This window comes from Aplysia californica, unplaced genomic scaffold (genome assembly GCF_000002075.1).
Source record: "Aplysia californica isolate F4 #8 unplaced genomic scaffold, AplCal3.0 scaffold00786, whole genome shotgun sequence".
Taxonomy (NCBI): Eukaryota; Metazoa; Mollusca; class Gastropoda; order Aplysiida; family Aplysiidae; genus Aplysia; species Aplysia californica.
The window spans coordinates 152,025-178,603 of record NW_004798056.1 but is presented as its reverse complement, the minus strand read 5'-3'; the positions used below and the strand labels follow the sequence as shown (position 1 = coordinate 178,603).

Genomic DNA, 26,579 nt, shown 5'->3' with positions numbered 1-26,579 from the left:
CAACTGCATAAGGTCAAATGAGCGCCAGAAGATTAGAGGTGTTACAAGAGAGTAACAAACATAAAAAAAGAAGAAGGGGAGATAAGGATGATGGATGTTCGATAGGAAAGAAGGAACAAACCACACCAGAGCACCCGCCAACCACCTACTGAGGTTATGATCGACATCTCAAAGAATGTTTGTTTTAGTAAGAGTTTTATGGCAATTGCAACACAATAAGGTCATATAAGTGCTGAAGATTAGAGGTGTTACAAGAATGTAACAAATACGAAAAAGAAGTAGGGGAGATAGAGACGATAGATTTTTTATTTTAGAAGAAAGAAGGAGCAAACCAAACCAGAGCACCCGCCAACCATCCACAGAGAATGTTTTTGAATAGTGGAGAAAAGCTTATCATAGAGACAACTATACCTGGGGTATAACATAACAAAACAAAACAACTCGAGCACAGTAAAAAAGAGAAGAAAGGTCAAGAGTGGTGCTGAAAAAAAATTCAGAAACATTTTTTTTTCTTAAAAAGGAAGATTATTCCAACAGAAATAAGATCTTCAGCAGAATTGTATTACACCGGTGTCTTGTGTTACTACGACGCCAGCACCTCATGTGCTCATGCATTCCAGCCTAATGCCACGTGGAAGTAGGACACAAGGCCAACAAGTACAGGACTACCCACCATTACGAATTTGGTGAACTTTAAGAAAATATGATCGCAATGCCCCTGATTCCGATTAAAAAAAATTTCGGCTGCCCAAGTCTACTGCCAACCTTCCTGGTGTATAAAGGAAGACAAAATACCAGACACAGACAGTTTACGTCACTAGGTCACGTGTAGCTGTCACATCCTCTTTACATTGAACCCTTGCAGCAGGTCAGTGCCACTTTGTCCATAGAAAAATATTAAGGCTATAGAAGTAGACATAGCCAGGAGTAAGGCAAACATTAGGTTGGACAACCTTGTTAGAAAATTCCTGCCCTTTCGCAGCCTAGGCCAAAGAAAGAATTTTTTTAAAAATAAAAAAATAAATCATTACAATCAGGATCAAAGGCTTGTGGTGATGTACGTTATTCTATAATTCCAAAGGTTTCTTTTGTTTTTGCAAGCAGCAACTTACCAACCCCCCCCCCCCCCCCCCCCCCCCCATCTTTTTCTGAACTCGACAATGACGAGCCTGGCAAGACCTATTTTTTTCACCATACCTGTGTTTATGTTACATTTACACTTGCCTGACTACAATCCCTGTCCCTGATACCCCAGGGCCCTGGAGGAAGACTATCCAGGGCAATATTACAAATTTTAGAGCCAATTACAAATATTCCATTTCTTAATCACTAAAACAAGCTGGTGGGTGGGCAGCCCTGCAAATGCTGAAAAAAGATGTGATGATAACTTCTTCCTCCGCAGTTTTTGCTATTTCTACTTCACTTTTTTTTCATTATTTCTTTTTATTTTTTTGCTTTTTGCCAGGACAACACTATAAGGTAGTTACAATGGCCATGTGCTTCTCTTGAATCCAACAAACACCCTCATATGTTGTATATATCTGGTGACACGATAGCTCAGAAGGCACCATGCTGAACTTTGAGTAGGCGACGGCCCTTGCTTGAATCCTGAATGGAGCTTTTTTCGACGGGCTGTTTAAGGAGTCTTTGGGCTGTCTTCCCTTCCTAGCTGAGGCAAACTTTACATCACAACGACCTTTCCTCTTCAAAAATAATGATAAGATAAGGGTGATAAATCAGCACCACAGCCATATCTCTCATTTCACATGATGAAACAGGTTACTGGCCAGTTTTCCACCATTTCTGACAGAGGTGCTTCCTCTTTGCGCAAAATTGAACAGACATATAAAGAGATGTGGACAAGAAAACTATTTACATTGCAATACAACAAGCTTATAGCTCACATTTCCCACATACCAATGCAACACAATTTTAGTATAAGACACACCCCCCCCCCCCTCATCCCTTCCCAATTTTTTATGTGCTGTCCCAACAACCCCCCCCCCCCTTTCCCCCACCCATATTTATATACATATTTATACATTTATGTATGTACATTATAAGCAAACTGTCCCAGCTTCACGTGGGAGGGACAAAGTCAGATCTGAGAGAGTTGATCTTAGCGCAGATCTTGAGGGCAGGTCCCAGCTTGATGTTCATGGCCGTCATGAGGTGGTCTTCCTTCAGTAGGAGAAGCGCTTGCCCGTCGATCTCTTGGGAGCGGAACTCCTCTGCGTAGTCACAGCAGCCAGGAAGCGACTGGATGAAATCATACACCTCCGTGACCTGATCACATGGGGAAAAAGGTGGAAAGTGAGATTTTACACAACGGGGGAAAAAAGTTTGCTCGTTTTGTTTGTTGGAATAAAGAGGGGCAAATTGACACAATAATGGTCATTTAGTGCAGGGAAAAAGCTAGGTGGGCAGACAGTTTAGTTTTTTTAGTTTTAGTAAGTGTTTTACGGCACTTGCAACACAATAAGGTCATATAAGTGCCGAAGATTAGGTGTTTTAACGCCTCCATTGACACAATTTAAATCATTTAAGAGGAGTGCTTTCACCCTGTCTGTCAAGGCCAATCCAGGCTGACAGGTATAAAACATCCCAGGAAAAAGGCAGAAATAAAAAGTAGTCCCCAAACAGGAATCGAAATCGTACCTACAGCATGCGACTGACAGCGATTAAACGTCATACCACAGATGCCGGTAGCAAGTATGTGAACCCATTTACAAAATGGAACAAAACTATAGGTAATCTACAGAATATTTCATTAATAAGTGACATCATGCTTGGTGCGCACATGTAATTGGTGCGGATTCTAAGGTAAAGGTAATAGTAATAGTAATGTGGTACCAGCGGCTTAGAGGTTAAGCCACCGGACTCATTATCGTGAGGTTGCGTGTTCAGGGGTTTGAGCCACAGGTCCGACATTGTGTCCTTGGGAAAAGCACTTTACACAAATTTTCCTCGCTTCTCCCTAGTGAGAAAGGGTATCAAGCCACAGACAGCAAAAGATCTTGTCAGTATGTTCGTGTTTTAGTGCCTATAAAAGGCAGCTTGCACTGTATGATTCCCAGAAAGTTGACATTGCTTCAGAATGCTATCAGGTCTGCTGGGGTAATAGTATAGATTGTCAAGCGCATAGAGCTTGCTGTTGAGCTGGGATTTGCGCTAAACAAATATTATCTATTATTAATAATGAAAAATTTTACTCCACTTTCAGGGGAAATAGTATAGTCAAGCACATAGAGCTTGCTGTTAAGCTGGGATTCACGCTGTACAAATGCTATCTATGATTAACAGTGAAAACGTACACTTAGTTTTAGTTTTAGTAGAGTTTTTACGGCGCTCGCAACTGCATAAGGTCATATGAGCGCCTAAACTTACACTCCATTTTCCGGGGTCAGTCTTTGGTATATTGTTGGTCTCCACCTCCATCTCAAAGTCAGGGGCAGGGGTCGGGGAGGCTGCAGAAGAGCTTGTATCCTGCACACTGTTGGAACTGCTCATCTCATCTCCCACAGCCTGCTGTGAACACACACAGAGAAAATTCAATGACAATGCAATGTGGACCTGCTGCTCTATGAAATCTAAAAATCAGGTTCTCAAGGGGGACAAAATCAGGATCAACGACAATTCACCAGGGTTACCGCCAAGCTGACTTAAAAATTTTCCAGGGGTGTCCATAAATATATGAAGGCAGAGTAAGTTTTTTGAAAAATCCAGTGCAACAGACAGAACTAAAAAATTGGGACAAACGCAATCGAAATTGGGATGCTTGAGATATGGGGGGAAAAAAAGGGATATCATGATTAAATTGGGATGAGTGGCAGGTCTGTGTAATGTAAGGCTTCCCTAGTCCTGACATGCCATCTTTAAGCAGTGTGCACCATGCAGATTTGTCTGAGCGGTAGACACGATAAAGGAAGATTTTTTTTTTTTTACAGTAGAGGGTTTTACGGCGCTCGCAACTGCATAAGGTCATATGAGCGCCAAGGAAGTAGTTTGCAAAAGCATTGCTTCCCAATTGACATGGTCTATATGTTTAGAACAAAAAAAAAGATGTAAGTGATGTTTTGTTATTTTGCAGGTGTCAAACAGATTTTTTTAAAAAGGGAGGGAATAAAAAGAATTTTGACTGAAAATTCACAAGGATAATATATCATTATAAACCATATCAATTATCATTTCCAAACACACACATGTGGAAATAAAAAACAACCCCCCTCACAGCAATAAAGTAAAATTATATCGGCCCCCCATACACACACAAACAAGTAATAAACATTTTCCTAGTACATACCACGTTATTGCTGTCCTCATTATTTTCTTCCGTCTTGCCAGAAGACAAAGCATACGTCAGGCGCGTGTTTTTGTTAGCCCGCCAGCCTTTTCTGCCAAGTATATGTTTTCTCTTGCGTGCTGTGCCTTCAAGAAAGGGAATACGGGTGTGGAGAGACAACAAATCTACATGAGCTTCACAGTGTACGGCTTGCTCGGTATCACATTGGGACACAAAACAGACCACCCTAGTTCAAATCCCAAATGGGACGTTCTTGAACTCGGGCTGTTCGAGGAGTGTTTGTGGAACAAGTCCAAATGTAAATGCAATAGAACACACAATTAATATGTTATTCTTGAACTAAATACATCACTGAATACAATGCAGTTTCAATGCATACCAGTAGTCCCATATTCAAAATTCTGTTAATTCAGAGAGTACAAATAAATACAATGCTGATACTTGCAAACACTTAAAAATTATAATTTATGCAGTGGAATCCAATTAAACCAAACATGGTTATTCTGAAAACAGAGGGGGGGTTTTTTCCTCCCTAAACCAGGAAAAAAAAAATGGTGGTCCCCGTCTCACAGATTTTTGTTCGAAGCCGACGCCAATGTAACTCGAAAATTTAGGACAGTTGCTCACTGTATACCACAAACGACAGCAACAAATTATACTACTGAGAGTCCTGACTCACCTCGAGGCTTGTAGAGACCAACGCGGCGTGTGTGGCTGACGTTGTGTCTACGGGAACACGACAATGAACAAAACCGCCGTGAGTTGTTGAACGTGGAGGCAGGCGCCACCTTCTGGCAGATCTCGCATTTGAGGAGAGGCACTGGAGGTTTGGGTGGAGGAGCAGGCTGCTGTTGTTGTTGTTGTTGTTGTTGTTGCTGTTGTTGTTGTTGGGTCTTCTCCGGTTCTTGTGGGAGTTGTGGGCTTGACAAGTGAGCTGAAACAGTTTAGAAAATCTTCAACGGTCATGACACTATTGCCAGGTTACTTTAGGTTGTATTGGAAAAACAAATAAAAAAGTAGCACACTTAAGCAAAAGAACAAAAAAGTCCCAATAATTGAAAAAAAAACCCAACAATAACGAAAACAACCAAAAAACCCTCCCGTATTGAAGATCAAAACAAGTCAGTCACTTCACCATACCAATGACTAGAAATCGTTAAATAAAAAAACAAAACCACCAACAACCTCACTTGGGCAATTATATCATAACTGTAATGGAATTTTGGGACTTATTTTAGGACTGAGTACATTAACTCACTCACTGCCATGCCCGAACCCTGTCGGGTGAACCGCGTAGACCGCTGCCTGCCCAACCCGAAACCCCCTGGGTGCGTTTTTACTACTATTTTTCAAACATTCCCCGATGTGTTTCGGGCTTGGCAGTCGGAAGTAGGCGACATAAGCCAGTTTAGTTTCAATTCTGCATTGTTGCAGTAACTTCCCTTGAAAAGTTACTTAAAAATCGGACTTTTTCTAACTCACCTGAAACGAACTAAAAACTACAAACGCTCAGTTATGATGGCTACGGCGTCTCAACGAGGTCAGAACATTTGAATTGATGGACCCATTCATCAATAAAGGGTCAGATTTAGAACTTTTTGCAGATGATAGTGATGATGAACCATCATACAGAGTTGATAATGAGTATAGGAAAGGAAATAGGAGAGGTGCGGAAACAAGTGAAGATGAAAACTGCTAGATCTAGGCCTAAATCTAGAATCAGGTGTTCCCCATGCTCAGACCAATGATCCGGCGCTTTCCGGTCCCAGTTCAGGCCCGTCACGCAAACGTCAAAGATCACACAACGTAGATTTAGACTCCAAATGATAGGAATACAGCTGACATAGACCCCCCTAGGTCTACACAACAGACTTCAAATAGTGGCACTCTCCCATGCCCCATCCTGCAACCACACACCCTGATGTTGATGCTCAGGATGGGTGGACTGATGACTTGAATGATATTCCAGTTATATAAAATTTGTCAGATATCTTTTCATAGTGACTCTTCAACATTTGTCAGTAGATACAAAATCTATTTCTTGCAGAGACAAAGATATAGAGGCATACATATCGACTGAATGTACCAAGCACCTGAATCTTATGTAAAAGGTGTTTTTTTCTCGATTTTGCCACATATTCACACAACTCATAAAATTTCACACGATAAAGGTATCACAAATTTTTATTTTTATTTGTTGAGTATGTTTCAATGTCATTGTTTGAGGAAAGGTTCAATGCTGTACACAAAATAATAAGCTCACAGAGGTTTTGAAAATGGTTCTGAAGCCTGGCATTCCTCAGTTACCCTGCCCAGAAATGCCAGGCAGTGAATGAGTTAACATTTTTTTTTTTTTAACACACTTTATGGAGAATACAATTAACTAGATATTCACTTTTTTTTTCTCTTCTTTTTTTTTTTTAAGGTGCTACATTCCACCACCTCCCCCCAAAAATTTAAAAATAAAGAATCAACACCACCACCCAACACTCAAATCTCTTATACATGTTTTGGTAGATCTTACAAGCAGTATACTGACCGTCCACTTGGCTGAGCAGAGTAGGTGGCTCGTCGTCATAGCTGGTGCCTTCTTCTTCCGACTCTTTGGACACTTTGCTGCTGGCTTTGGGAGGTATAAACTCCTGCAGCAGAGAAGACTGTTGGACCTGCACGTAAAAGGAATGAAAAACAGATTATAACATTGTCAAAAATCTTTTCAGATAGCAAACTTAACACACAGACATTTTTCTGGACACTATCATCTTAGTGGCAACAGGTAAGATTATACACAAAGCCGAGAGCCTCTTTTAATGAGAAATGAAGAACTCTCATACAAAAAAGTGATATCAGACTATCAAAATCATTAAAAAGTGAAATATCCCCATTACAAAAACCCAACACAAAACCCCTAAAAACGAGAGCAGCAAAAGTAAATATCTTGAGAGTAAATTCAGGAGTACATTTCTATCAAACAAAGTATCAAATGAATTATCACTGAAGTTCTGAGTGTGCATGTGTGTGGGCGTACGCGCGTTCCATAAACAGCAGCAATAGCAAAAGCCGATCACTCACTGGAAATGGCTCGCGCCCTTTCTGTATGAAAAAGCCCTTGATGATATAAATGAGCATTTCATGGCTGACAATGGTGGGTTCCCCCCCCCCCCAAATGAATAACTGTGTGTGTTTCATAAACAACAACTATAGCAAAACCCCATCCATCACTCACCGGAAATGGCTCGGGCCCTTCCTGTATCACGAAACCCTCGATGATATGAGTGAGGATCTGCGGCCTCACGATGGCCCTCTGCTTCTCCACCACCACCTTCTCCGCAGGCTGCTGCGGGGGCAGCACGGATGACGGTTCCACGGCCGTCAGTGGCTTCGTCTCTCTCACCAAGGTCATCAAGCCAGCCGCCTCCATCGCAGCCTTCATGTTGTTACCCGTACCACCTCCACCGTTTGCTTGTTTCGCTGGAGGGGCTTCCCCACTGTGGATGGAAGGCTTCTCTTCCATCACAATATTGTCAATGACCACTTTCTCCTCTGTCACCTGCAAATAATAAAAGCACTGGAGATACAAACTTATCCATTCAATCTTTAATTTGACCTAGCAAAGGCTCATGGTAATTTCATCATTGTTGCATTGCCATGGGAGACAGGGCAAAGGAATCATCCCCTCCCCCCCCCCCCGAAGAAAACAAGGATCAAATGATCAACACCTACATAAAGAGTGCCCCTGCCCCCAACAAAAAAACACAACAAGACACAAACCCCTTGTGTTTCTACTAAATAAATATCTGTCCCAATCATCATTTCTCATAAAAAAGTTTACCCTCAACATTCAACCCTCCGTATTACACAGCTGTAACACTTCTGTTTGCTTGTTTGAGTACGTGTTTAATGGCACTATCGACTCAGTTTTAGTCAGCTGTTTTACCTGAGCGTTGAGCTTCGTGGGAGAGCTATTGGTGCTGCTGCCGCTGCTGTTGGCGACTGGGGCAGCAGCTGCAGTGGTGGCGACACTCGGAGCGACGCTGGCAGCCGAGGAACCCATGCTGGCCTTGATCTTGTCCCTGAGTGTCGGGTCGACGGTGGTCGCACCGCTGCTGTTGCCGGAGGTAGGTTGAGGTTTCACCGATTCAGTCTGGGGTAATTAAGTAAGAAAGTAAGTTGACTCAGTGTTTAAGGCCACTGGCCCACATCACATCACATAAAACACTCATTTGTTAAATAAAGTTTCCATAAACGAAAAGGTACAGGATGGGAACATATCTCTTATCGTGGGTCAAACATTGCACATTTCTGTCACTGGGCCACAGTCGGGGGGAAAAGACAGACAAAAGTCACGATAAACAGATCTTAAAAATCTCTCTCTCTGTCTCTCCTCATTTCAAAGTGGAGACTGCTAGCCTGTAAATGTTTTACACCCCCACCAACTCAAATCTGGGAGGCCAAGGAAGTCTTGATAAGCCTTTTTCTCATCTTCTCATAGATGGGGATTTATTCCATGTAAAAATGTATTACATCAACCTCGAAAAAGTTTAATTAATCATACACTTGATTACAGGTTACATTTCAGTAGCCTCAAATTTCACACAGGGTCTGAGAATTGACAGATCTTATATACTTTTTAAAATGGAGAGCTCTTGTTGGTGGCCTTTACTTCAGAATGAGGTGAGAAAGGCTGATGATCATTACGGCGATGATGATGATGACACCGTTATAAATACTGTCATTTACACTGCTATAAATATTGAAATTCTACACTTATTTTTAGCCTTTTTTTCTTTTTCTTCGGGATTGCAACAATGATGATGATGACAATGATGATATAACATTTTTAAATTCACATCGGGTGTAAATGTAAGAAAAAAAAACCCCAAAACAAAAAAAAAAGACACCAAAAAGGCAGACCTCTGAATCTGAAGCACTTTTGGCAGCACTGGCTTGAGCAATGATCTGTGCCACAGCTGGCACGGCCGGGGGCACTTTGGTAGGGGAGGGCGAGATGACCTCAACCGTCTCCACGTGGGGCGAGGCCACTGCTGACGGCACAACAGCAGTCACCGGCGTTGCCGTGGTAACTGTAGATGGGCCCGTCACCGCCGCCACCATCACAGCAGACGCCGCTGTGACTATAGCCGCTGTGCTGACCGGGGTGACCAACGGGGAGGATTTGGAGATGGGCGGCGCGGTGGGAGAGGTCATCATCACGGCAACGTTGGCTGCAGCGACAGCAGGAGAGGTAGACGCAGTAGCAGTGGCGGCGGCGGCAGCAGCAGCAGCAGCGGGGGAGATCGCCTTGGCTTGGGCCTTTGGCCGAGCTTTCGGGGTTTTGGGGACGGCCGGGACGTTCAGCTTGGCCTGCGGGACGCCGCCCACCATGTTGGGCTGAATCTTTGCGGTCACCGGGGCACGAGACACTGACGGGAGGATAACTTTACCAGGGGCACCAGTCTGCTGAAAATCGAGAGAAAAAAAAGAAGTTGTGGCGTCGGTGGCTTAGTGGTTAAGCTCTCAAACTTGCAACCATAAGGTCACAGGTTTGAATCCCATCAGGGGACCGGGCCCGACATAGTGTCCTCGGGAAAGGCACTTTACGCAAATTTTCCTCACTTCACCCAGGTGTAAAAGGGTACACAGCTATAGACAGTGAAAGATCTTGTCAGTTTGTTAGTGTTTTGAGTGCTAAATCAGGTGCTTGTACTGTATGCTTCCCGGGAAGCTGAGAATGTTTCTGAGTCTTCTATGGTCTACTGGGGTAATAATATAGTGTGTAAAGTGCATACAGCTTGCTGTCAAGCGGGGATATGTGCTACACAAATGCTATTTATCATTATTATTAAGTTAACTTCCTTTGTTTGTTTGAGTAAGGAGAAGCACATCAATACAACAATGGCCATTAAAGGCCAAGAAAAAGCAAGACAGACGGACAGAAACAACAGAGGGAGAGTGAAGAAGTAGAACCTACTGGTGGCACCCTCTTTGTTGTTGTTTGTTTAGTATAGGGTTTTACGGCGCTCGCAACTGCATAAGGTCATATGAGCGCGCGGGACACACCTAATACTTTTTCGTTGGTAGGAAATTTTGAATTTTGCCCGGGTGGCGGCCGAAGCCTACTCTTATCGATTTTAGACCACCAAGGGATCTTTAACGTGCGCAACTTGCACACGGGCCCTCCGAGATTTTTCGCCCTTGTCCGAGAAGGCTAGGTGTAGATCTTTCCTACCAGAAGATCAGGGGTGTTGCAGAAAGACAGCAGTTAGGAGGAGCCAGGGAGTAGCAGTAGAAAGGCTGCAGAAAGAGTCAGGAGCCCAGAGGAGGGGGCAAAGGGGGTGAGGGGGTGGGGGCAGAAAGTGGAAATGAAAGCAGACAACAGAACATTGTTAGAGATCAGGAAAGGATGTGAAAGGAGACAATTTTAGAGAAGAAAATTTTTTGGTCGCTACCCGGAATCGAACCCGGGACCTTTGAATGAGAGGCCAACACCTTAACCTCTAGGCCACGAGAGCCCCCTGGCACCCTCTAACCACCCACACTAAAGGTGAAAAGAAACACATACAAAGTTGACAATACCTTGTCATAGGGGTGGCACATGGACAATGGTAGCATTTCTTTTTTTTTTTTTTAAATCTGCTATGCCAAACCTTTAGAAGTAAACAAAGATGGTGCCTTTAAAAAAAATATTTAAAAAGAGCCACCTCTTGACTAAAGACTTCAATGAAGGGATATCAATCAAAAGGGGGGCCCAAAAAAATATGTCTGAACTTTTTTTCAGTCTTGATTTGGAAAAATTGTACAGAAGTACATAACTCATTCCTATCAAAGACCTATCATCCTCATCTCTCCATCTTTTCTTTGTATGCTACTGTCTCATAACACCTCTAATCTTCAGCACTTATATGACCTATTTGTGTTGCAGGAAGCGCCATAAAACTCTTATTACTCAAAACTTCAAGAGTGCGTTTATTACTGTAATACAAACCTTTCCAGCTTGGGGCTGCTGCTGAGGCTGAGGCTGCTGCTGCTGAGGCGTCTTCATGCCTGTAAATGCCTGCATGTTGGTCATGGTGATGGGCTGTGGCTGGATGGGGCCCGGCGTGCGGATGATCAGATTCTGACCCGCCAAAAATGCCTGTGGACGAATACAGATAACGTTCTTCTTGAGCTAGGGACAGCACACAGACAGAACGATAGTCATTCAAATGAATGCACACGTGTCACGATACAGTGGAATCAGGCGCTCGTCAATTATGGTGTGGAGTTAGTGGTATTATCTTAAAGCTTATTCATTTGCCTTGCTTTTAAATTTAAAAAATCCACATCTATTAAATACCAATCTATCTTTAATAGAAGTCGAGATATTTGTGATTAAATGAGTTGGGGTCACCTGGTTTCAAAGGTAATTTTTTATAGAAAACGGCCGCCAAAGTTTGGTAACTGCCATAGCTTGAGGATCCCTGGGAACTGAAAACTTACATTTTTTTGGTGCCTTTAATCAACGTTTTTTCAGTAAAGTCTACACAGAAATGTGTTTTTACATGGACAAAAAAGGTGTTGAGCCAAAAAACAAAAATTTGTAAAAATTACCAAAACCACCAGAAAGATGCCAGTTTCTTTGATTTCATTATTTTGATGAGCACCTGATTTCACCACGGTGCCTCACACATTAATAGGCTGATCCCAATTATGAGAAGGAGAAGCACATTGACAACACAGTGATGGTCTGTCACCTAGCACAGGGGAAAAAGCCAAATGACAGATGCAGGTAGCAGAACTATAAATAGAAAGAAGGGTAAGAACCAGCCATATCCTTTATCGACAGCTGAAGCTGCTCCAACCATCACCCGTCCAAGACAATCAACTGTACAAATGACCGCTTCCAACTTCCCCCTTGCATTTGTTCTGTATTATAATGACACTTTCCAAGACATCCGCCTGTTTAAGACAACCACTTTTCTCCTCAATAACCAGTAGCCGCCTTGGAAAATTTTAATCTTATTTATGCCCCCCCCCCCCCCCCAACCTACCCAAAGAAGTCGTTTCTCTTACTTTCACAAACACCGACAACAAGTCTCTCCCCCTCCCGACCACTCACAGGCATCTGCGACTGTCCCTGGTTGATGATCCCCTGATGTCCGGCGGCAGCCGCGGCCAGAGGTATCCCCTGCTGCATCTGGAGGTTGGCCACCGCCTGCATCAGGGCCTGGTTGGTCAGCAAGCCCTGCATGGGCTGTGAGCTGATGATCTGACCGGCGCTGTTCACCATCTGGGGCTGGTTCAGACGCAGGCCCCCTCCACTCTGATGGGTGCTCACTGCTCCCTGTGGGGACGGGAACGGGATGGGGATGGGAGGGAGTAAATGAGATTAATTCAATCAAAATGTCATAAACCTGTATCAACATTATTCAGATAACAACAAAAACAATAATAATGATAATAATAATAACGATATTAATAGCAATAATACAAATAACAATGACGATGATAGTATTAAGAATACAGCTGAATCTGTCCAAAGCGGCCGCCCATTGTCAAGGAGAGAAGTGACTGTCTTAAACAGGTGGAAGTTTGGAACAATGCCATTATAATATAAAAAAAGAAGGAAGGGCCACCTGGCACTTTTTTTGTACAGGTATTCATCTTGGACAGGTGGCTGTTAGTAGAGCAGTTTCAACTGTACCAACAGATAAATAATAAAAATAATAATCACAATAATATGACACAGCATTTAACTAGCACAAATCTCTCCTCAAAAGAATGCCCTGGGTAAAAGAAAAAAATTGTATACCTGAGTCACAAAACTTGTGGCAAGATTAGCATTCGCCTGGCTAGAAAACACACCTGAAAAGGGTAGAAAAACAAATGTGTTAGCAAGGCCTACAAAAACACCAAATACTTTCTTCTTCGTTGCTTTTTTTCTGCAACATTCCAGAACTAAATAAAAGGATGGCCATTGAGACATATCACTACAGGTGGGGAGGAAGGGAAGAGCTGCTAAAAAGTAATATGAGCAGAGTAGAAATGATGACAAATTTCTAAAACGTAAGTCAAAGAGAAGATTAAAATGTTTTTTTTATTCAATTAAAAGTAAATGTTACACAAAAGTAATTTTTGTCTTGAGCAATGACTGCAATTAATCCTCCAACTTTCATCACTTTATGAATCATTGACCCATGCCACAGTCAGAGTTGCAGTGCCGTGTGCAACAAAAGCCCCCACTGTATCTCTGTGCTATTCTAAGCTTTCTTACTGAGTTTTCTCATTTTACATTTTTCAAGGAAAATCTCTTTTGCTTCTTATCTTCCCAGGGAAAAAAATCTCTATTTTTCCAATGAAAACCTCTTTTGTTTTAAAATTTTCCCTCGAAAAACACTTTTGTTCAACATTTTCTATTCTTCTTCTGCGTTCTTATTTTCTCATGAAAACCTCTTATTTTGTATTTCCCCTAGGAGAAATTAGCCAGTTCCGCCCAGTCTGTCTACGATGAGCTACTCACCTATCTGTCCCAAAACCATCGGAGCCGCCGCAGTCTGTTGGGCAGGAAGCACCTGTTGCTTGGCCACCATGGACGCAATCGCCGCCGTGGCATTCTGACCTTGTGCCTGGACCTGGGCCTGAGCTTTCGCACCATTAGCTGGGGCCTTGTTGCCGTTGGCAATGGCGTTCTGCGGGACCATGCCTTGCATTGAGCTCTGTATGAGGCCGCTGCCATTGCCCAGGGACATATGGGTGGGCTGCTGGAATAAACAAGACACTGATTGTTGAGGAAACGAGGGAAAACACTTTTCAACTCTGTTCCATATATGGGTATTTGTTGGAGGAAAGAGAAGCACACCACCAACACGATAATAGTCATCAACTTCAAGTGCAGAAAAAAAAAGGAAGACAAACAGGAAATAAGAGGGAAATAAAACTAAAAAGAAAGACCTTCCAGTGGTGCCCTCCAAATACCCCTGACTTGATGTGTAGTGAGTCATGATATAAAAATATCTGCTACATTTCTCCAGAAAGTAGAAAGTAGGACAATAGTTTCATTGACAAAAATAGAAACCTGAGGCTTAAATTTTTTTAGAATACAAAATTAAAAACCAAACAAACAAACAAAAAAACAACCAAGGAGTTCATCACACTCCCAATAAGCAATACAAGTAACAATACAGTACAAAATCATGTCCATGCAGGGGTAGGGAACAGCAAGGAGTCAGACAGACAAACACAAGCTGGGTTTTGTTAACACTGTGTTCTACAGATCCATGGATAAAAGTTGCTTTCATTCATACGAAAGCAGGTTAGTCCGATAAAGTATAACGAAAAAAAGATCCAAACATGTCTCAGCAAAAAAAGGAAAATGATCAACTATGAGAGAAATTTAAAAAAAGCCACGTAGCTTATGTGAACCCAAACACTGCCCTGATCAAATGGAAATTAATGATGTCATTTTGTCTGTCTTGTTCCAGCACAAATAAAGATTTTTGTCCTTTAGGTAACAACATAGGGACTTTCATTTAATCACCCTTCCAACAAATGCCACAAAGTGAAGGGGTAGCAGAAGGATCCCTCTAATCAAAAACGGAGTTAATTTCATACCATCACGAACTACAAAGTAACATGAACAATGCAAAAATGACCAGCAGAACAGAGAAATAAAGCAACAGTAAGTCATCATTTCATATCTAGTTCAGTCTGATATCAGAGACAGGAAGGTAGATTTGTAATAATTAGGGGGGAAAATAGACTATTGGCAGGCAACTCCAGTTTTTTAAATAGATAGCTTGCCTAGAAATGATGCACACACACACACACCCACCAACATACACATTAATGACATTGTTCAGCAGGGTACATATGCTGCAGACAATAAAAATTGGGAACTGCTGGAGCGGAGGACAGACTAAACTGTCCCCACATAGGCTAGAAATTATTGTTGAAAAATTATTGTCGGAGGCCTAGTGGTCAGGCTCTCAGACTCGCAACTGTAACGTCGTGGGTTCGAATCCCGTCAGGGGCCCGGCGTTGTGTTCTTGGGAAAGACACGTTACACCAATTTTTCTCACTTCATCCACATGGAAATGGGTACCCAGCTATAGACCGTGAAAGATCTTGCCAGTTTGTTAGTGTTTGAGTGCTTAGTCAGCTGCTTGCACTGTAAGCTTCCCAGAAAGCTGATAATGTTTCTGAGTGTATATAGTCTATTGGGGTAATAATATAGTGCAAAGCGCATACAGCTTGCCATTGAGCGGGAATGTGCCCTATACAAATGCTATTCATTATTATTCTAGATACACCCCACCCTGGGGAGTTTCTGGAGGGGTTGCTGCTGGTACTCCTGGTACGTCTAGTTTCTTTCCTTCTTTTGCTTCTACCAATCTTGCTTTTTTCTTGCACAAATTAATGGCTGCTATTGTGTTGACAGGCTCCTTTTTGCCAGGCTGTTTAGTAGGTCAGTCCAGGGGACAGAAGACCCCCCCCCCCCCCGACCTTAGTTTATTAATAAAATGTGTCCCATATTGGCCAGAGAGCTTGACAAGCCACACCTGTAACTGCTGTAACACTGTCACTGTTCAAATATCAATTCATTACTCTTGCCTATACACATTTTATGAGAAAACAGTTTCGGGTAGAAACCCTCTCCCTCCCATGGTGCAACTAGATAAATCAATAGCCTGAAGGGCAACTGACTCAGAAGAAAAGTGTCAAAACCTTGTGGAATAGAAAGCATTGCATTTATAGTAGTGCAGAGTCAATAATCAAACAGTCAATCATTCTTATAGATGTGGGTGGTCAGCTCTCTCTTTCCTGTCAAACATCTACCGTCCTTATTTCTCCTCATTTTCTTTGTTTGTTACTATAGTAACACCTCTTATCTTTGGCACCTTTTTATGAAAAGGTGCCATTCAAGTCTTACCAAAAAGAAAAAAAAATTCTCACAGACGATCTTCATTGCCCAGACCAAGAGCATAAAGATTGTCTTCTGCCTCACTCACCATTCAATGACCAAAGGTTTAAAAACTTTTGATTTTGGGCCACTAGAGTTCGCGCCCCAGGCAAGCAATACAGTCCATTGTAACAGGTGTGACTGACTGCATCAGTGGCAAACATTTTTTTAGTACTGCATGTTCCTGAACAGAATACTGCGCACTTCTATTAACAGCAGGGATCACAAAGCAGTAAAGCAGCCTGAAACATGCCATCTATCTATCTAGAGTTTCCAAGAATAAAAGATAGGGGACAGAGGTTTTTAAAAAAAATCACTCACTAGTAGTGGCAAGCTAGGCTAGGGCCTGCAATCTAACCCAGTAGCCATCTTCAAAATACACAGAACAATGTTAAAATAGCATCTATTGCATTAGATGTAAAAACGTGTTCAACAACAAACAAACAAATTCCACAAGTAATTCAAACATACTTCCACTTACTTCACCAGCAACCAAGACTACCCCCCCCCCCATCCCCAGAAACTGTTACAGCTTTTTTATTTTTTTTGTAAGTAACTAATAATACTTCCTTCTGTTAGCTGAAGAGCACAAGCTCAAATGGCTGATGAACCATGAAAGTAAAAAGACGTCCTTCCTCAGGACAGAAAGGCTGTTTTCAATTCCTGAGATCCCAGAGTTCAAACCAGGATGTCAAACAGAACATCAAAATAAAATAGATAGGTATTTCCATACACTTTTGCAAAGATTTACTCTTAAACCCATCTCCAAACACATCTTGTGTCATATCTTATAAGATGGGATGAGCTACCATGTGTTTCACTTCCCAGTCAAAAGACCAGCATTTGCTCCAGGTCAGTACATTTCAAGTTACGGCTCACTGAGAATACTCGCAGCACTGAAAATGTGATAATTAATGATGATGGAGCTTCAATTATAATTTCTGACTTCAACAAGACCAAAGGTCTTTTAAAAAGAGTTAGTCATATTCGCACAGCAGCTAGGTCACTATTCTTCCCAGCAGTTCTATAAAGCCTATTGTATTGAAGCTCAGGGGGAAAAAATAAAACTACCCCAAAAGCTGAGAGCACACACAAAAATGGGCCTACCTACTAAGAAAGAAGTGGCATAAACATTCCACTCTGAGAACATGTATCCATACAAAGCCATTCTATCAAGCACAGCTTTTGAGCGACACTCTAAGCACAAAACATACTCACTGCCATTATACCCTGAGACTCCATGTGAGCCCGCCGCAAGGCAGAGTCAAAGTTAAGCTGGGATTCACAAATATTCGAGGAAGGGTGAGAGGGAAATTTTGTAATCTGCATGTCTCATATCTGATCAGTACGACCAGACAAAATACCTGACACTGCACACAGTTTCAGTGCGAGCCAAAAGAGAAGCAAATTTACACAACAGTGACCCACAGTGCCAGAAAAGCGTACAGTATCAATCTTGAAAACAGCCCCCCGTACATTTTATTCGATACAAAATCATACCACAAGATCCAGTACTTGCATCTAATATTAGTACTTCACTCCTTCACTAGCTAGACAAAACATATTGTAGCAAAACCAAACTATGATTGTACTTAACTTCTTTTTCATCATAACAATACTAACAAAAGTCTTTTACCCAGCGATTTACGAATACCAAAGTAAGTTCATCACAACGACTTTTGAAACTGAAGCCTGAGTCCCAGAGGAGACAGTGTAAAGATATTTAAGAACATTATGGAATCCAACGATTCCGGAAGTTGATTAACTTCAATGTTTGCCAAAAAATAAATTTACATAATTAAAGCAGCTGATATTTTGAGAGCTATTTGGGTGGTCTTCCCTTCCCTTTGACAAAAGCTCATCATCAGATGACTTCGACAACATGAAAAAGCCACTGCTACACAACTTGCAATGCCAGCTGCATGTCCCTGACCCAACAAATTATACTTTGTGAGGGATTTTCTAACTTCCTGACATATATAAGTGTGCAAAACTACAAAATAGTAACAATGTCATGCAACTGACAACATTACCAATGGCACATAAAGAGCAATCAATGGTACAGGTGTATTCTATATGCTATCAAACACTAGACAATATTTAACACAAAGAGATTTAGATACTGCTTTTAAAAGAAACATCCTAATCCTAGAACAATAAATATATGATCAAACAAAAAAATAATTTAGGATGTCAAAGCGTAAAACAGTAACTGCCTCTGTTGCAATACATGCACATTATGTTGCTATGTTTTGTGAAATTAAATAAAAATGAATCTGTGATATTGTAAAGCCCACTGTTAAGTCTATGGACCCAATAGCACGCCGAAGTGAATGCTTCATTTACTCCTTCACATCAAATGTACACCTCAGCACCCTGTGGTGAAAATCTAGCACTGGGCTCAAAGAGCAGCAGTCCTGCACGCTCAGGAGACTAGGGGTCAAGGGGTTAACCCATTCAACCTGACTGCTGAACTTGCACGAGACAATCACACACTTACTAAAACTCCAAGGGTTTACACGTATTTTTACGCAACCTTCCTTGATCAATAACTCCTGCATTACTATCTCTCTGAGCACAAGGATTTAGTCCAATAAGTGAAAAGCCCCTTGTGCCGCCTTCATTGAAGATGGAAATCATTTTGAGTTAAAAACAACTTTTGATGATGAAGAGAGGAGGGCAAATAGACCCATTGCTCTCAATTAGGCATTACCTTTCGATACAAGGGACTTTTTTAAAAAATGTACAACTAACATTTTGCAGTTTTAAATGGGCAATTGACCCTCAAGGTTTTAAAATATTAAACAAACCTTAGTCCAGATTTTTTGTCGTGCAACTGTAACGTTGGCTTATGCGGTGATGAGATTAAGTGACTCAGAGCGAGTAAAATTCTGTCCGGCAAGAGGCAATAACATATTCATTTGGGAAAGGCCTCTGAAATTAATATATAAATAGCTTCTCCCTTTCAACAGTTTCATTCTGTGTCCTAATATCTGTTGTCTTATGTGTGAAAAAGGGAAATTCCTTTGTGATCAGAAAGACCGACAAGAAAATATGAATTACAATCCTTCAGAAATTCAAGGTTAAGAAATAAGGGTGCCAAAAAAGAAAAAAACCCCCAAAAACCCAGAAAACAAACAGTGAGAAAACTCACGGCTTGGTGGCATAAATAATGTCAGAAAGCAGTTTACTTGTTTCTTTCTATTTCAATAACAAATCTTTCTAAAGTAGGGAACACATGGACCGCCACTGCCGAATGAGTCTGTTCTTGTGGGCCTGAAATTAAGTCACACAAATGATTGCAAGAGGAAAGCATAACAAAACAATAAAAAAAAAAATCAGCACAGATTTACAACATCAGTTTTTTTCCCGTAATGAGGTGCAATCTGATACACACACAGAGAGGAAGGCATTTTCTATTTCTTACCATTTGTGAAGCAGCACTTGGGGACAGAATGCCACCAGGACTTCCTGGGTTCGCAGTATTAGCAGCTCTATTCTGCTGCTGCTGTTGTTGTTGCTGTTGCTGCTGCTGTTGTTGTTGCTGCTGCTGCTGCATGGCAAAATTTATTTGGTTCATTTGCGTCATCTGCATGGCAGCTGTGGAAAGACAGAAAAATAGTTGAAAGTTGATTTTAAAAAAGTAAAACACATATCGATACTAGCTTCAATCATTTAAAGAAATGAGCCTAGAAAATTTGGCCCATAAAACATTAACTGTGCTATCAGCAAAACATTTAAAGCAGGGATATTTTATTTGATTAGATTTTCCATTTCTCAATTCTTTGGCTTCGAAATTTCGCATAAATCCTTTTTACATGTCACAACACCACACATCTGACTATTTTGACTAATAACTAATTGTACTTGGACTATTTCAATAATGTGACTTTTCTTGGAATTGGCCGACAGCGAATTATACTTTTGTTATTTGACTTGTGTAACAACTTTGAAATGCCCCAAGAATAAAAATCTAAAAAAGGCATGTTTAAACTAGTCAGCATTGTAAATATGATGAACATCAAGCATTGCAAGTGTGGAGAAATTAGACTAATCACAGCATTTCTGAAATGCCCCCCCCCCCCCTCCCTATTTTTGCTTCTTATATTTCCAAGACTAGCAATCTGGAGTTCCCAAGCCAAACAATGAATGCTGAAAATTATTTTAAAAAAAAAAAAAAGAGACAAACCTAAAGCATTTGGATTGGGCAGCATAAACGGCTGTGCGTAGCTCTGGAACTGAGGCAGATAGGACTGGCCGTGCATCGGCTGTCCAATCACCTGCAACGGGGGCATAGGGGTGCTGGGCGAGCGCAAGGCATTGGCCGCCGCCAGGGAAGGCTGAGGTGTGGGAGCAGGGGGCGCCACCACGCCCTGTATCGAACCCACGGAAGAAACTCGGGGCTGCTGTTGTTGTTGTTGTGCTGCGGCGAGTTGCTGCTGCAGTTGTTGTTGTTGAGACTGCTGGAGCTGCTGTTGTTGCTGCTGCTGCTGTTGTTGCTGGGATGGGGTGGGTGCAGGAGGTGGGTGCTGCTGTGGCTGTGGCTGTTGGGCCACGTGAGGCTGTGGGGCTGCCGCCTGTGGCACAGGCGGCTGCATCGTCTGCTGAGCTTGCTGTTGATCAGCCATCTTGGAATCTCACGTCGATACTAATAATCCTGAAATAAACAGAACTTAAAGTTATGCACGAAGAATACAAAGAAGTCGTTAAAAAAAACCAACAGAAAGTGAAAAACATTAAAAGAAAACATTTTAAAAAAACAAAAAACAAGTGAGTCTCACTCATTGCATGGTTTAAAGAACTGACCTGCAATTAATTACTCATAATGACACCCCCCCCCCCCATACTGTACCAGTAACAAATGAAGCTGTCTCATGCAGATCAAGTCTAGAATCAAATACAATACAGTGTTCTCGACACATATGATGATGATGCACTGAACGAAGTTAGAATACGCAACAATTTCTGGTCATAAACAAACATTCTTCATCGCACTTTTTTCTTTCAGAACTACAGATTTAAGTGGGAAAACAGCATCGAATGCTTATTACCCGTTGTCTCTATGTAGCCAGCCGGTGGCACCAGCCAGTAATCTGGTCCTGTATTGACTAGTAAAGAATCGAAATTTATGCTTCACATCAACGCCAAAAATGACCAAGTACATTCAATGTGTATATGACTAGTATTCCATTCACAGATTTTTCCCTATAACTATAAAGGGTTTCTTCAAAGGTGTGTTCACAGTCTGAATGACAAGAACTCTTCTCCAAATGTGCATTGCTCCAGTTTGTGGCAGTTTGGAAATGATTTCCAAGGTCAGCTGATTGCTCAAAAAACAGCTGCAACTTTGTGAATAATAATTGTTTTTTAAACAAAGAAAAGTGAACATGCACATTGAGAAGTGAATGGAGATTGAATAACACACAAAAAAATCCAGATCCTTTTTTAGCAATTATTATTATTTTTTTACTTTGCAGGGGTGAATCGCAAATCTGACTTTTTTTGCACTGGTTCGTATTATAGCCACAAATTACTATTTGATTGGTAGTTTAGCCCAGCTTAATTTGATTTTATGTATTCATAATTTCCTTTTCTAATGAGATAAAAACACTGTTGTAGATTAATTTTTGACGAGAAATTACAGTCCACTACAAAAGCGACCCTGTGCTCCATCTTGAATTAACTAAAATTAAATTCCTACCAAGCGCAGGGGAAACCCCCCCCCCCCCCCAAATAAGCGGTTATTATCTAAGTCAATAAAGATTAGAACCATGCTGACAGTAACTGGACGACAATTTGATGATGAATAATATCAATGACATAAAATGTAATGTGCAAGACTCACTTCAAGACAGTCTCATCCTCTGTAAGCAACTGTCCATTACCATTAGGCAAACCAAGGTCTCTATAGTCTTAGTAATTAGGAAACATGGCAACTGGTAACTACTGGCAACTCGTAACCAAGCCTGGTAAGCAGTTACGTAATTGTTGTCTTGGATACATAGAATCTAGAGAAGAGAAAGATTATTAAAAAAGCGTTCGTCCACCGGAACAGTCGTGTCTGGCTCCCCTACTGCATTTTCAATGTCTGTCTAAAGCTGACATTCCATATGCCCGTAAAACCGATGTGAATTTCGGGTGCGAAATTCGCATGCGAACTATTTTTTTCGCGCCAACCTTTTTGTCATTGTGTAAATCCATATACCGGAATTTCGTATGGCCGAATCCGAAATTTGCATGCGAAGATTTTGTTTCGCACGAGGGAGCGAAACTTTTTTCTTCGGCACCCGAATTCTTCGTGAAGTGGGCGGGGCTTATTTCCCGCCAAATCTACTTCAAAGGAACGAAGCAGCATAGAAGCACTAGGTACATGGGGAAAATGTCGAAATGTTGATTTCCTTGGTTCGAGAGAGAAGTATTAAAACTAAGACTGAAAAGAGGTGTTTATGTTCAAGGTGGCTGCCATTTCCTTGGCATTCACTTTTTTAACGCTTGTGGGAACCTTTCCGGACTCTATGTAATCAAGACCTAGATATATCTATGCTATCATTCATTGTTTAAATCATGTAATAAAAAAAAAAAAAAGCATTTCACTTACCCCCCCCATTAAATGCACTTGAATATAACTTCTAACATACATTAATCATAACTTAAGATTGCTGTCTGTGCCGCAGCCACATATCAGCCAGCGCTGTCGGTGATAGGACTGAAGCTTCGAAAAGAAAACGACCCAAGAAAGCAAAGCATATTATGAAGGAAAGGCCATCATCAAGTCTGGACAAAGCAATTTAAAGCCTGCTTTCGTAGGAACAGGAGTTCTACAGCAAAATTCTCTCGTTTTCAACGTAGAGTGCTTGCTCTGACTGAACAGGTGCCGTGATTTCAGTCAGATGACGGATATAAATTTCGGGTATATGGAAGGAGGGCTCTTTTTTCATCGCACGTGAATTTTGTGTACAAAATTCGCGCCCGAAGTTTGCATCGATTTTTCGGGCATATGGAATGCCAGCTTAAATGTGATCGTGATGTCCCCACTGTACAGCAACAGAGAAGCCAAACTGGCAACAAGAGGCTTCCTCTTTGCACTACATGGGGGGCAACTGGACGATCAATTGGCCAACTAGGTGCAAGGCAAGATGCTCAAACGAAGAGTGCAGCGTGACAGGAGGCAGTGATAGACTTGCGAGCCAGCATTGATGAACAGAGATACAGGAACGAGTCTCTACAGTGCAACAATACAGCAGTGAACCCCTATAACATCTCTTTCGCCACATTCAAATCTTCAGAAAGCTAGAATATTAATTTTTAAAATATCGTCCCTGCGCTAGCAAAATGGCACATTATATTACATTTCTCATTTTTGCTACTTTTGAGGAAAATGGAAAAAAATGTTTAAGTAGATGATTTATAATTTATCGCTAAACAATGGCTAAACTCGCCATGCAAGTTTATTTTGTGGGAACGACTTCTGTAATGAAAGTGACCACCCAAACAAACACAATATAAAAGAGATCGAGACCTAACCCTAACCCTTGCCACAGTACCCCCCAAAAAAAATAAAAGGTTAGTTGCAGTGAAGTATACTACTGCACTCTACATAAATAAACCAAATAGTGATTTCGTACAGTCAAAGTACTTGGAGATCGATGGATAGCGAAATGCACTTTGTGGATCCATGACCTCGTAGAGCGTCTTTTGGCCCAGATATCGATCGATAAAGTGATGCGGTCCAGCTGAGCGACTACACGCAGTGTTATCACTTGTTTCGCTGTTCAGATGTACTAATTGTTGAGTTTATCGCGTTTTGCTCTTTGTTTGTATAGCAATGCCAAAGAAAATTTAACCCTGGAAGCGCGCAGGCCCTACATAAATAGCATGATCCGCGCTACCTGGGAAGTGCGGAGACCCTATAGGTCTGAACTACTTTGACCGGGAAGCGCGCAGGCCCTTTATAAAGGACATAGACACTGACCTTTTTCAAAGGAAAATTTCAGTATTCCTTATATTATATATGGAAAATGACGTAGTAAATTACAGGTCAAAGTTATAAATAGTGACCAACCAATGACTTTGCAAGTTATCTTGACCTCATAGAGCGTCTCTTGGTCAAGATATCGATCGATAAAGTGATGCGGTCCAGCTGAGTGACTACACGCTGTGTTATCACTTGTTTCGCTGTGCTGATGTACTAATTGTTGAGTTTATCTCTTTGTATAGCAATGCCAATGAAAATTTAATTTTTCGCTTTAGCCCTTTTTTTATTTGACCTAAGAAAGGATTTTCAATTCTAAGAATTATGCTTCTTGAATTTTAAGAATCGGTTCATAAATGAAAAGTTATTGGGTTGTAAAGGTTGGCAAAATATGGATGACCCACATTAGGAAAATACTCCAAAACCGTGGACCACGCAGTAGTAGATTCTGTAAGATAATCAACAATATTTGACCTAAGAAACAATATATCTCAGTAATTAATTGGAGTGTTAGAGAGAAACTTGGCTACCCAATGTGTTTTTAGGCGGAGAAATCATTTCTACCATCAGATTTACTAACCATTTCGTAGTTGTTTCGTTATAATTATAATTAAAATTTTGGTGTACATATTTCCATTTCGCGAAAAAGGGGAGTCTGGACGAGTCCATTTTATTTATAGCATCGTATCACAACATGGGATCTTTAAATGAATATATATGTTAGCAGCGTGAATAAATAACGGCAAAGCTTTCTTTCATGACTTTAAACCATGCCAAACTTAAAAGATTTAAGTTAATTCAATCTGGCATGCTGTACAATTAAAAATTCTTTTTCCCCGTTGAGACGCGAACACCCTGAGGCGAGATAATCTCGCCCTGGAATACCCCCATTGCGATGTTTCAGGGAAATAGAGAGAAAAATAACCGGATGCGCGCCCGCCATTGCCCTATTTTAAGTGACCAATGAATGGGCTTGGAATAGTCCTACGGGGACATGTAGGTCACATTCATTTGCCGCGAGAGTGGGGGGAAAATGGCCGGTCTCCATACGAAGCCGCTTTGGGTAGGGGGGTAGTCATGCATAATTTATGATAGGGTCTAAACAACTACTCGACACAGAACGTTCAAATTTGAGCGCACTATAGAGGAGATCAGATAGATCTATTACCATCTCAGCGTTGAAATTCAAGCTCCTTATAGTTTTCGGTACACACGATACGAAAGTGTTTCCGACACCAAAAGTATCTATGGGTTAATTTATCATTTATTTGTGAACGAACTTCAACGTCCACATATTAGTATGCCCTGTTTTCTTCGGGCTGCCGAGTTTCATTCACATTGGTTCAGAAATAGAGCAGACCGAGGCTGAGAAAGTTAGTCACCTACGCTATGACCCCGTCAAAAATTCACCCGCAAACGGGGACCAAATTTTCGTCGCGCGGGAAAGCCCGATTGGCATTGCTAGTTTGTATTTATTTGATTGCTTATATCATTTTTGAATGGTCCATTCTATCAGCTTTAAGAAAAGATATGGTTTTATGCCTTTTATCATCTGTTTCAAGCTGTATTTATGGTCATTTTTCAGTAGCAGGTATACATCTCGGGTATCTCAGCTGGGGACTCTTCGGGAGAAATGGTCCTGGCCTAACTCCATAAACATACATTTATGTACACAATCGGAAACAAAACCGGAAGTTGCCTTAAAAAAAACGGAGTGTCTACGTACACGGTAACCGGGCACCTAGCCTCAGTGTCTATGTACACGGTAACTGGCAACCGGGCACGAAGTCTCAGTGTCACATACACACGGTAACTGGGCAGTTCATAACTCCAACTTCAGTTTCTGTCATCCGGTGTTGCCTTCATCCCCAGCTCTCCCCCGACTGCACCTTTTTAAAAAAAAAAAAAAATTCCCACATTCCAGAGCCACTTCGCAGCACAGACTTTGAATGAACTTTGGTGACCCCAACCGGTACTCACAATGTGATGCACATGCACAGTTTCACTGACCGGTCACGATGGTGAGCCCGACAAGACGTTTGTGTATGACTTTCTTTTTATTCAGGATGTGACTGCACCAGGGTTGGTGATTTTTTATTTTTTTGTGTGATAAAAATCAAAAAAATCGATTTTTTTGATTTAAATCAGATTTTTTAAAATTTAAATCGGATTTTTAAATTTTTTTTTTATTTTAAAAAAAATGCCGACTCAGTTTGGGATTTTGGTGGCTAAAAGTAAGTTCTTTTAGTGCAAAATGCATTGTCTTTAATTTAACTAATGATTAATTTAAGCAACTGCAATTTTAGAAAGCTTTAATCTGCTATATCAGTGAATTATGGCTACAGACAAAAAATGAAGAAAATGTC

The 26,579-nt window shown here is 41.3% G+C and overlaps 2 protein-coding genes across 4 annotated transcripts; both read right to left on the bottom strand.

The window, feature by feature from the left end:
* Positions 1-301: 301 nt before the first annotated feature.
* On the bottom strand, positions 302-19,761 carry LOC101850992 (polyhomeotic-like protein 1; the record flags this gene model as incomplete). Of its 3 annotated transcripts, none has more annotated exon segments than XM_013088678.2 (14): positions 302-2,286; positions 3,388-3,528; positions 4,304-4,428; positions 4,983-5,237; positions 6,828-6,969; positions 7,530-7,853; positions 8,241-8,447; positions 9,218-9,763; positions 11,289-11,438; positions 12,402-12,626; positions 13,095-13,147; positions 13,803-14,043; positions 17,460-17,516; positions 19,669-19,761. In XM_013088678.2, coding segments are annotated over 14 exon segments (2,766 nt in total), but the record flags the coding sequence as incomplete, so codon positions are not given.
* A 155-nt stretch (positions 19,762-19,916) lies between these two features.
* On the bottom strand, positions 19,917-20,869 carry LOC106013311 (ataxin-8). Its single transcript, XM_013088676.1, has 2 exons — positions 20,431-20,869; positions 19,917-19,930 (listed from the first exon to the last, which is right to left on the bottom strand). Exons 1-2 carry the CDS (start codon positions 20,867-20,869, stop codon positions 19,917-19,919), a joined length of 453 nt encoding a protein of 150 aa, XP_012944130.1.
* Between the last annotated feature and the right edge of the window lie 5,710 nt (positions 20,870-26,579).